Source organism: Meriones unguiculatus, chromosome 1 (genome assembly GCF_030254825.1).
Source record: "Meriones unguiculatus strain TT.TT164.6M chromosome 1, Bangor_MerUng_6.1, whole genome shotgun sequence".
Taxonomy (NCBI): Eukaryota; Metazoa; Chordata; class Mammalia; order Rodentia; family Muridae; genus Meriones; species Meriones unguiculatus.
This window is the reverse complement of record NC_083349.1, coordinates 57,379,328-57,391,948: the sequence shown is the minus strand read 5'-3', so window position 1 is coordinate 57,391,948 and position 12,621 is coordinate 57,379,328. Positions and strand designations below refer to the sequence as shown.

At 47.2% G+C, this 12,621-nt stretch overlaps 1 protein-coding gene across 2 annotated transcripts in view; it reads left to right on the top strand.

Moving 5' to 3' along the window:
* Hpse2 (heparanase 2 (inactive)) overlaps positions 1-7,366 on the top strand; it is a 592,793-nt gene extending 585,427 nt beyond the window's left edge. For both annotated transcript variants that reach the window (XM_060389839.1, XM_060389845.1), the window contains one exon: positions 6,550-7,366. In XM_060389839.1, coding sequence (XP_060245822.1) covers positions 6,550-6,715 — 166 coding nt within the window. In that variant the 3' untranslated portion in view covers positions 6,716-7,366. The remainder of the gene's footprint in view (positions 1-6,549) is intronic.
* The last annotated feature ends 5,255 nt before the right edge of the window (positions 7,367-12,621 follow it).

The window sequence follows — 12,621 nt, the reverse complement described above, 5'->3', positions numbered from 1 at the left end:
TAATATTGGGCCCCCTCCAGGCGGGACCCCTGCCAAGGGGGCCACAGTGCAGTTTGAGTTGGGGTTTGATTGATGCTGCGATTTGTTCCTTTGACACGCTTACACCTCCCAGCCTTTGGGAGATAGGGTGAGGACAGCAGGGACCAGGGGACAAGTTTGGCTTCCTGGGAGTAGCCCTGCAGTCTGGCTCTCCCCGCGCTGTTGTATAGGACAAGAGTGCCCCCTAGCGTCTCAAAATAAACTCAAGGAATTAGTGTTGAGCTAGGAGAGCGTGTTTGAAGCACACGTTCACATTAACACACACATTCTGTCTTCTGTCTCTACTCCTCCCTTCTCGTCAATCACATTACTTACAATCTAGAAGCCTACCTGAAGTGGCCGAAAACCTATTGAGAGCCGCACGTTTAGTGTCTGCAATCTAGACTGAATTCAGTTTCTGCACTTGGGGTCTATTGTTTTTCCCTTCTAAGTTACAGTTCTTCTGACTGCATAGTCCCTTTGGTGTTCCTTTTATTGACCACCGGTTATGGACAGATAGGAGAGTGAAGAGTGAGATAGTCACCATCCCTCCTGTCTGGGGAGAGGACAAGCAGCCACAAGTTTGCGATCCAAGTTGAGACACTCTTGTGTCTCAGAAGTGCTGGGAATTCTGGAACACTTTTGCGGGGCGCTTGTTCGTGCAGAGGACCCAGTTTGAGTCCCAGCACCCGCACTGAGCAGTTTCCAATCTCCTGTAGCACCAGCTCTCGGGAATCCTGTGTCCTCTTCTGGCCTTCATGGGCACTTGCATGATTGTGCAAATACCACTTCCTCCATGATCACAAAGAATTAAAAATCAGCTGGGGGGCAGAGTGTGGCGAAAGTTCCAAGCAATGGAAACAACAAAGACGAAACCCTGAGATTAGAAAAACTAACCATGGAGATGACAGCGAAGGGTGAGAGGAAGTGGCAGCCCGTTAGGAGATGGGATGGGCAGAGGTCAGAATGAGTGGCTAAGGAGTTGCAGGCGCCAGTAAAGAGCTGCTCATGAGGACGGCAAGTGCCTTTGAACCATTGAACCATTGAACCATTGAACGTTCAGACAGGTGAATGCCATGCTCAGATTTCAGTTTGTCAGGATCATTCTAAATTGGGCATTGACGTTTGCTGTTAGGTATGGACAGACACGATAAAGGAGACCTAGGTCTCGTCTGACCTGTCTGTCACTCCATCCTCTGGAGAAACCTAAACTCAGAGAGGGCAAATAACTTATTCTAAGTGGCTGAGATAGAACTGGGGTATTTTCTATTTTTCCTTCAAGGCCCCCAAAATGACAGTCAAAACTAGATACCAGCACTCAAGTGTGCTTCTGATAAAACAACCCCCACAAAAGCATGCATAGACACAGAGAAAGAGAGAGGAGACATCGCCTTTAAGGTTGCAAAAGAATGTGGTCATTAGACTGTCTATCATGGGACCTGAGAAAAGTCAACCCCTACTTAAATACTCATGATTATTAAGAACCATTAGACATGAGGACGAGGCATTTCAGGCAAGTAATGGAGAGAGAGTGACCGGGCCAAGGGGCTCCCACAGAGAACTGGTGGGGCAGAGGGCTTGACCCTGAATTGACACATCAAATCCCATTTCAATTAACACACAAAACTGAGAAAACAAGTTCAGAAATTGGAAAGTAACTCAAACTTTGTAAAAACAAAAGGCAATAAAATGCAGTTGTCCCAATATTTGGATAGTTCGGATACCCTCAGCAATTCAAGGAAGCTAGGAAATTAGAAGAAATAGTTCAGCCTTGGCTAGATCATTTAGCATTTGGTTGAAAAGTCACGATCCAGTAAGAAAGCCCTTATAGATGATGAAAAAATGATGATAAGAAAGGCAAAGAAAGAAATGTGAGCTTGGTGAGCACCACCTAACCAGGCACAGACAACATGAAATAAAAGGAGGTGGTCAAGAGGCCAGAGCCTAGCTTACCTGCTTATGAGTTCTGCCCCCCTGCCTAGGCCTCTTAACCTCTCTGGCCTTGTCTCAATAGTGAACTTATAAAAATAATAAAGCTTTGCATATTGCAGAGGGCCCTTTAGCAACTGTGTGTCTTGAAGGCCAGGTAAGACTATAGTAAAGGGTATCCCTGCAAATGTCAGCCCTGCCTCTTATTGGCTGTATGACTCAGATAAGCTTAGATCCTCTAGACTTTTATTTGCTCATGTGGAACATGAGGCTGCTGCATGCCCGGATTGAATAAGCCAGGCAAAGCAAATCCAAGAACCCTGCCTTTCACACCAAAAGTATTCCATACTCGGTAATCTTTTCTTTCACCACTGATGTGATTGCAAATTTGCAGATTTCTCACCGTGTGTAACAGAAGTGTGGTGTTATATTTAACATGGTATTATTTCACTGGGTGATAAATATAAAGAAAAACATAAGCAGAAAGAAAAGGCCAGACATGGTGATGAAGCACATTGTCCCTCTTTAAATGAAGGGATTGAAAGATCAGGACTGTGAGGACTCACCCACAAAATTAACTCAACTCATGTCAGCTCAGCCAGGAGATGGCCATACGAATCTTTTTTTCTTTTAATGAAAAACATTAGCATTGATCAATGGCCTCCTGTCAGGTGGGAATACGGTGTCTGGTGAGTGACTATGAGAATCAGTGATGGTTCAGATCTTGTCTAACATCTCCACTGAGAGTCCAAGCAATTGCTAGTTAGTAGACAATCTGTAAAGACACTGCAAACCCCCAGGGAGCCTCTCTAGAGCTGAGAAATTAATGGAGGAAGCCTAGAAATTCCGCAAAAGGTCCCAAAGACCCTTCACCTATTCCAAAACTCTTGATCCCTGCCTCACAGCTTTGTGCACCGTGTTCTCATAGCCCAGTGAGAGACGAGGCAGGAAATCACTACACCACAGAGGACGGAGGGCAAAGCCAAGAGCCCAGCCCGAGGGCTGGAGAAGGTTGTATAGCTCGAGTAACAGCCACGCAGAACGGGACTCCTCACACCTAAGATGTCTATGGAACAGAGGCATCATCTCCCCAAAGAACCCAGAAGCAAAACTATAAGCCACTTAACTTGCACAAGCTGGGGCGAAGATGGCCGGCTTCTTCATATATGGAGGTTCCTTTGAAATGCAGACAAATGCTGTACCTTCTCACGTCAATCTTTGTCATAAAGCTCTTCCTCGGGCTGGAGAGGTGGCTCGTCAGTTAGTAGTGCTTGCTGGTCTCCCAGAGGACCAGGCATCCCACAGCCAGATGTAACTCCCACTCTACTGACACTTCTGGTCTCTGTGAGAAGCCTCTACAGACACACACACACACACACACACACACACACACACACACATTCACATAAATAAAAATGTGATTATCTCTTCGAAAATGGCTAACATGCCTTCCCCCAATAACAATAATAGTAATAATAATGATTTTAGAACAGTTTTAAATGAACCTGTGTCTTATTAATCCCAACCATGTCCCCTGAATAATTTAATCCCACTGTATATAACACTTCCCTTTGAAAAATTTACTCCCTCTATGTGCAAGGCATTTTTAAAATTCTAAACCATCTTTGCATATGCATGTATTGAGAACCTCTTTACATTCGACTTTTCACACCCCACCAGCCCCTGTGGTCCACAGCTGGACTGAAGCCTGGAGACCACAGGACTCAGACTAGAGAAGTAGCTGGAGTCAGCATCGTAGGGGAGAGGTGGGAGGTGCCAGGCAGTGCAGTGACAAAAGATCATCTGTGCGGCACAGAGACAGGCCAGGAGGCAGGTTCTGAACCACAGCCACAGGGATGAGTGCAAAAAACAGCAGCCTTGGCAAGCGTTAATGACAGAATGAGTTTGACTTTGTGACCCCAGTGGTGGGGTTGGGGAAGAAGTCTCAGAAGATCCCAGCTTGTAACTTGTATGACCGGCTAAATGGTGCTGTCACAGATGTTTTTATACAGACAGGTGTTGAATTGTTCTTTGTGACTTTGAAGCTTCTGTGGGGCTGCTAAATAGGGGTACATAAATCCAAAAGAAGGGCCTCGGGAGAGATATGGCCTTGCAAAGCAACTACATGTAAATAGTAATCAAAGTCACGGGTGTGGTAACACACCCCAAAAGGAGCACACAGTCCAAGGACAATGTATGGGCCTCTGCAATTGATTGGCAGGTAAGAAAGGTCTGATTCCCATCAACAGGAAACAGTATCCAGACATAGAAGAGAAGAAAAAGGGTAGTGGGAACCGTGGGGAGAAGAGCTCCTTAGAAAGGAGCTATGAGAAACTCAGCTACTTTTCTCTGGCACTTCCCCGGCCAAAGCACCATCTTACAGTGAGTCTGAGCCACAGTCTGAGCAGCAGAGGACTGTAACAGAAGGGGCTGTGCTGGGGAGGCTGACTCTACAGGGTAGTAGCTATGCAGGCAAGAAAGGCTCAAAAGTTGAGCCTCAACAGGGCTTCAGAAAGTTGCAGAAAGTTCTGCAGAGAAGCCGAGAATGATCTGGAGCAGAGCAGTAGTCCACAGTGACAATGAAGAGGATAACAGCAGAAACACCTTATAAATGTTGTTTTTATTTTCTCAAATGAGAGCAATACCCAAGCTATATGACTACATGACTTGGGCAGAGTCTAGAGCATTTCTTTTTCTGTTCTATCTACCCCTAGGCGTACACCTAGAAGCTTCTAGTCTCCATAAAATCTAATCTTCTATAAACCCAAACCTTAAAGGCTTCAGCTTTCTTCTTCTATCTGCTAACCTCAAGACTTACAGTTGAATAAGCTCACCCTTTCTAGCTCTTTCTAAACTCTCACTGTCTGGTTTAACTAAGCTGTTCTGGCTCAAAAATCCTCTCCAAACTGACTGTTTCAATCTGGCTTTTCTCGGCTTCTGACTGACTTTCTGTCCTTGGACTCATACTAACTTTAGCAATATGTTCTAAATCTTCTGGCTCCTTCCCACTCTCTGGCTCATTCTGTCTTCACCTATGTCTAACTTGTTCTCTCTGCAACCCATCTCCGTAAAACTGTCCCGGTAATACTGCCACACACACTGCTACCATTACCACTACTCCCTCTACTTACTCTGTGCTGCTCTTAAGTAGCCTCTCTTTCCTGGCCTGTTCTCATGAGAGTTGGGTGTATCCTATCTCTGACTCACTCTGTCAAATCTTTCTCTGATTTGTCACTTTGTCTGCCCCTCAGTTAGACGTCACTTTCAAGCACTGCTTGAAAGCACGTCACTGCTGCCTTCTATAAACTAACCTTACTTTCATTGTTTTGGATTAAAGGTATGTGCGAAGGGCATGTCCATATTCCAGCCAGATCATACTGTAATCCAAGGTGTGTCTGCATTCCAGCCAGATCATATAGACCTAGAAGGTCTTCAGGTGTGATCCATTGCCAAAGCAGCCATGTTGCTGGATTAAAATTTCTCTACAGCACCTCCTGCTTGCCTGGCTCTTTATACCTCCAAAGCTCTTCTGTGCTTTTTAGTTCATCTCATTCACACTGTAGCTATGGGGTATTCTTACAGGTGCAGAAGCTTTCAGGACAATGCAGTTAAGAGGTTTGTCAGTCAGCCCCTAAGTTAGTGTCAGCTCCTAAAATTAGAGATTTCAGTTCAGAATCTTGTCCATGCTCCTGGCTCTACCTATACCCTACAATGAGGAGACTCGGGAGGGCCTGACCCAGAGCAGCTACTGTTAGTAGTACAGATGATTGCACATTTGCTTATCACACTTCATTCTGTGCTTCCCAGAACCCAAAGGCATCAGTACTCTGGCAGCATCTGAATCTAAAGTTTGTTACCTAATTCCTTGTATTTAATTCTACATATAAGGAGCACTGAGGTTTGCAAGCAGAGAGGTGATGTGAATTCACATATGCTGTAGAATGTTAATCGTGTTATTGGACATCTGGTTATTGAATACTTACACCACTGAAATAAAATAGTCTACAAAAGTGTAACCTGCCTGAGGCTTCTCTAGCATCTGGACCCTTCTCTGCTTCACCTGCTTTGGCACTCCAGTAAGCAGATTGTCTTCACAGTGAGGAAGCAGAGGCACACCCTGACATTTGAAATCAAAACCTTCTTATATATTTGATGAAGTCAATACCGACCTCCAGTCCATTCTCCCACCCTCACACCATCCAGAGGCAGGCCTGACTGTTCAACCAGGAGTCGCCTGCTTTCTCATTTATTCCTCAGTCATCCTAGCAAGAGAGTGGGCTGTCCCCTCTAGTCTGCCCATCTGGGACCAGGCTTGGAGCTCTTCTCTGCCCTGCCCTTCATTGGATACAACTTATAGCACGTTTATCTCTGGAAATTCACTGCTCTATCAGGCATGGGTCTGATTATCTCTAAATTTGTCTGTCATTCATAATGGGGAAAAAAGCAAACAGAGATCTCTGTAGTACTTGATAACATTTTGGTCTCCTTATAGTTCAAATGACATCATGCAGTGTTGTCACCATGGAGGTTGATTCCTTTACCTGTCAAAGAAATTAAAGATGTAAGTTTGTGATAATGGATCCCCCATTTCTTCTGCTGTAGGTCAGTGCAGCTCAACGGCCAGCCCTTAGTGATGGTGGACGACGGGACCCTTCCAGAACTGAAGCCCCGCCCCCTGCGGGCCGGCCGGACACTGGTCATCCCTCCAGTCACCATGGGCTTTTATGTGGTCAAGAATGTCAATGCTTTGGCCTGCCGTTATCGATAAACCACCCTGTGTTCCTGAGCTGCTGGTGGGCCTGCTGGACTGCTTTCTACTCTTCCACCCTAGCACCCTTACTCCTCAACATCTTCTTTAGCAACCAGCCTCTACTCCCATGATGCTGAGGCAACATAGACTCCCCAAAGATACAAAACATCATAGAGTGAGCTTAGCCTAGGTAGGTGGCATCCGTCCCTGAGGAAAATGTAGACATCCTCTGTTCCTATGCAAAGATAAAGGCGTGTGTTCACACACAAACAGGCTGACAGCAAGTGTCCAGAGCAGTGTTTCCAAACAGCTGCCTATGGTCCCGATCAGCAGTGTAACCAGCTGCAACCCTCAGGCCCTAGCCTACTGCTGCTGCCCTCAGCAGAAGATGAGGAGGGGAAAGCAAGGTGGGAGGGCTGCTGCAAATCTAATCCTTTTTTAAGTCCTCCTTTGTCTGTTTCCTGCTGCTGCCTTGGGTTTCCTGACACCTCTCTTCCCAGAGGGAGCAAATGGGTGAGTCAGCGCTGGCCTGCTGGGTGAGCTGTTTATATAATTTCCTGGCTGATGTATGAGTGTCTGCATCTGGGTTTCTGACAATGGCATCCATCACTGGCTGGTCCTCCGGGAAGCGGGTGCTTCCCAAGTAGAATTACAGTCATCCCCAGCATTCGTAAGGCTCTGTTCCTCTGTGAATCAAGAGTCCCTCAGGCCTGGAATGGGCGTCAGGTAACAATATTCATTGAGTGGAGAGCAATGTATTAGGCTGCACAAAAAGAAATCATCATTCTTCATGTTGCCAGCAGGGAGGGAGTTGTAGCACAAAGAAGAAAAAGCACACGGCAACATGAAGCACGCACACACCAGTCCAACCAAGCAACTTAGACCTTGCCCTCAAACTGAAAGGATTTCAAAGGAGATGGTAAGCCCTTAGTTGTCTGATTGACCAAAAACCATTTAGAGGAAGAAGGTGTGAATAGAAGTCACTGTAAACACAGGCGAACCTTTCTGCCTCCCCCCACATAGCTGAGTCTCAGTGGCATTTACTAGGAGAAATCCCATCTGGTCATTACAGATGACCAGATCCATCCTGCCCCAGCTGGATGTCCTTGAGCATGGTACAAAGTTTTTAGTTAGCTCTACTGAGGAAGAATGGGGAATTGGTCTGAAAGCAAAACTGAAAAGTGGTAGGTGGAAGGCTTCTGAGTTGGGCAGGCCAGTGGACTGACTTGGAATTTATGACTGGGAGCTTTATTTCGCTACAGGGTGTGGGAGTCTTTGGAAACAAGCTCAGTCACAGTGACTTTCTGTGGACATGACTGACCTAGGGATAAAGTGACATGAATGGTGCTGCTTTTAAGGAGGAAGGGGATCCTTGATAGTTTGGATGTGAACAGACAGGCCTGGGAAGCAGCTGAGGCTAGCTGCTGAGGAAAGCAGTAGGGGCATGCCTAAGATGCCTGATTTGGTCCAGTTTACAAAGTGAGAGACAAGAGGAAGGTCAGACAAGCAAGGTGCCCCAAGATTTTCATCTGGGAGAACTAGGAATCTGGGAGAGGGGAAGAGACACCTATCCTGATTCTCCATGTAAGGGAAACAGTGGGATCAGACTTTGATGTGCTTATTTTCAGCACAGGAGGAACATCACACAGCAGGTGCATTAGGGCAAGCAGAAACCGAAGACTGATGACAGGCTGGACCTGTCAGTGCTCAGCTTGGAAGCATCTGGAGATGGCGGTTCATGCGACTGCTTACCCAGCAAGGCTCCCAGGGAGTTTCCCCTCTTAGGTACCTTCCTTGGAGGCTCCAGCACGGAGAGAAGTGCTGACACTGGAGGCAGGAAGGAAGGAAAGGAGGGACAAAGAGATGGACCAAAGTCAGAAAGAGCATGGAAAAGGGAAAGGAACCAGAGAGATGGATTTTCCTTGAACATGTATCAAAATCTTTTCTAAGTACCTGTCTGGGGCAGCAGCAGGGCCCCTGGGAACAGCAAGCTAATCAGAGGCCCCTATCGCCAGGCTCTGGGCCAGTTTGCTTTGCCTATATAGAAGTCCCATAATAAAGGTGCACCGTCATCCCATGCACCTGTAGGAAGGGTCCCTACGCTGCCCATCAGCACCCAGTGGAATGGGTTTCTTTGAACCTACTTAGTCACCAAGTTCACTGTCTCTTCATGCCACAGACTTGTTGCCCTCACCTGGCAGACTCTGCTTTCCAAGACTTCTAGAGCCCCACATTTTCTGTAAATAGCAGTTGATTCTTCACTAAGCTTAACCTCGCACTAGGTCATTTTTTTTCTGCCTTTGTCTTTCTCTGTGAATTAAATGCTGCACCCAAGAGGTTGAAGTTTTGTTTGATTTTGAGCTAATAAAGGTGGAAGAGGGGAGCACTGAAATTTGTCTTCTGAGACCTGCAGTTCTGTCTTCACAACCATCTCGTGGAAGAAGTATTTGCGTCCCTCAGAGGTCACCAAGACACTCACTAGAACATCACGCTCCATAGCAGCTTTACCACAGGGCATCTGTCTTGATGCCTGGGGGAGGGGTGGGAGGAACTGACTAAACCAACGACGTTGCTCTTTACAGGACTCTGCTTTTGCATTCAACCCCAAAGTAAACAGCATCACAACCCAGAGCAGGGGTGCAGTAGGGTGGGGCAGCTGGAGAAGAGCGGGAGGCAATCCTCCACCAGCCTCTCTGGGTCAGTTTTCCTTCATCTGGTAAGACAGCAGAGATCAGGAGAGACTCAAGAGCCCTTCATTTTAAACCAAAGAATGGGCTTGTGGAAATGCGCCTTGAAAGAGTAATCACGCATAATGAGAAGCCTGTGCCTTTTGTTGAGATGGTTTTCTGCTCCTCTTGCCTCCAGGAATGATTTTCTTTCTCATTTCTTATCACAAAGCCTCAGAATAAACTCTCATTGTTGTTGGAAGAGAAAGTCCCCATTTTTCTAATGCCCTGCAAAAAAGCTGCCACTGTGGGATATTAGTATAATATCTAGCTGGAGAAAGCCTTGAAAATATCACACTCAAGTGACTGTGAGACTAAAGACCTGAGGCTCCCAAAACCTTCTGCAGGCCTGCCCTTCCTGGCCACTTAGTAAGCCCCCAGCGGGGTGGGCTCAAAGCCCCGTGCTCTCCTGAAGGACACAGGTGGCTGAAAGGGTCTGCCTGGGTGTCCTCCACCCACGTCCAGCACCAGGGGTGAGCATGGGGGTGCCAGCATCTGCAGCCGGCATATTCTGGGTTGGACCAGCATCAAGTGTGCTCCACATGGGTGTCCTGCGTGAGCACAGGGCTCAGGCTCCAGGCTGTGCCACGCAGAGTGGCCTCCTTTCTGAAAACAAAAGGTCAGTACTTAACCTCGCAGAAGTAAAGGCAAACCAGGTAGATCCCTAAAATGGTCAAAACACAGGGACACAGAGGACTTTAGTGTTTTGAGGTACAAACAGAGCAACCCAAAATGATAATAATTGTCCCTCTCTAAGGCAAGGAAGGAAGAGCTCCCTCCACTGTCTCAGCAGTACTGGCCCCGTCGGCACCCTGCTGGCTGTTCCTCCCCTCCCATTAGCTTACTCTCTAGTTCCACAGCCTCTTTCTGCCAGCCACTCTGTCCCCAAGAGGAAGTCCAGGGAAATCTGCCCTTCTGAGACAGAATGAGAGTTCAATTTTAGAATCGTTTGCACTCTTTTCTCAGGCTCTATCCACTTAAAAGATAATGAGAAGGATTCCAGAGGCAACGCTAACATGAGTTATCCTATCTAAGGCTCAAACAATTGGAACATTTAGAGTGAGGAACTGCCATCCCTTGTCCCTTTAAGGCATGCCTTCTCATTAGTGTTTAGACCCTATTGTCACCAGGATGGCTAGAGAAGGAACCTCAATACCCACCCAGATAAACAGATTAGAACAGGCTTAGACTCAGGTCTGCTGAATTTCAAAGCCTGCCCTGAGGACACCCTACCATTAACATGACAACAGCAACCTTTTCCTCAACTCCGCGTTGCCAGCCACTAGCTTTCTTAACACCCTTTGCTCGTCCCACAGAGAACTCACTTGCCTGCATGGACTGCGATTGATCTCAGGTGGTGGATGAGAAGCGCAGTGGCCTGCCTCTGCAGTCCATGCTCCTGTGGCCTTCAGTGGCCTTCCTGGTCTGTTTCTCTGTAGAACAGTCTAAGAACCGTTTCCACCACCCTGCCCCAGTCTTCTGTGGTGATGCGTGGTATTTCTGCATCCTGGGAGGTGAGAGGCAGAGCACTTCCCTAGGCGATGTGCCCCTCCCTCCACCACTCAGGTTTGGGCTCTGCACCTGCCCACAAGGAACAGTAAATGGTATATCACTTAGGGGGATACTATATGCAAATACATGCAAACTGTGGGCTGAAACAGGAAAATAAACCAACCACATTGGCGCTACTTTCTTCCAAATTCCAGAGCAGCCCCTGTGAAAGCATTTGGGAGGAGCTGAGACGTTTCCATCTGACTGGCTCATTAATTCCTCCCATGGTCCTGTGAGCCAGCAGTAGAAAAGGAGTCTTTCTGACAACCCATGTCAGGAACATTACTCCTCTAATTGTTATTCAGGAAAATACCTAGGTCTAAGTTGTAAATGTTATGTAATAGATTATATTTTGGGAAGAAGTAGAGAGACGCCTTGGTTTTATTCCTCTGGAAGCTAGCAGAAGGAGTCCTTGGGGAAGGCTGTCTCCCTGTGCAGGGATTCTAAGAGGTGTTCGCTTTGCATCCAGAACACACGTTAGACTGCAGCTTATGCCAACCTGGTGACGGCAGGGAATTTGAATCCATGAGGTAGTTTCTATTTTAAGGTCATGTTCTGTGAGAAATAAACTATGGCTACTTTAACTTTCTGCTGGGGGAGAGGGATGCAACAGTTTTCACATCACACCTGGACCTAAGTCTGAGCACGTAGACGTGAAAAGCAACACACGCTGAAGCCTTTATGTTCACGATGTTGTCTTCCTGTCCTTCCCCCAACAAGCTGTTCAAAGTAGAAATTTTACAATTCAAGTGAGATGTCACTGATTGCTAGTACTGGATGCGGTGGCCTCTACTGGACATGTCAAAAATGTAATTTGTAAATCCAAATGGTGTGTGACTTTTCCTGGAAAGAAGTGAACAGAATCTATTCAGCCAAGACAGGGCATCAACAACGGACCAAAGAAATGATGCCCTCAAAGTCTAGCTTAATGACCCAACAAATTCAATGGGAGATGGGGGGGGAGGAGGGGACATCCAGGAGCTGCTGAAGGGCAGCTGTACCATAGAAAGCCCGACCCAGCGGAGATGACAAGCCATGAAAAACCACCTCCCTGACACCACTGGCGTCTCCTCTCCCCGGCATTTATAACCTTGGGGAGGAACCATGGGAATCCTATAAGCTACTGAGTTTCCACGGCTTTCACGTTTTGTGAGCTTGAGCCTTAGAAGCCCTCTTCCCACCAAAAGAGAAGACTTCAATTCAGAGGAATGCTCTACACAGCAAACTGCAAAGTGGGCAAATGGGTCGCTGCAGCATCAGAAGCCAGAATCACACCCACAGGCCATGGCAGCTCTGCCCAGCTGATACTGATCATTTCAGGAGTTGTCCAGACTCTCTGGCCCTCAGAGACCTTACCTATAAAATGAGGAATCTGGGTTAGATGCTCAGGCGCGCATGAGTCTGGATCTCCAGCCAGGAGTGGCCACGGGCCTGTAACCCCAGTGCTGGGGGCCAGGCAGAGAGAGGAGGTGCTCTGAACTTCACCGGCCTGACGGAAAAGCAGCAAACTCCACTTTGAGGAAAGATCTTATCTCAGGAGAATAAGACACAAAGTGACAGAGAAGCACAAACAGTGTGCTCTTCTGGCCTCTGCACATGCGCTCATGGGCAACCATTACACACACAAACACACACATTCTATGCACA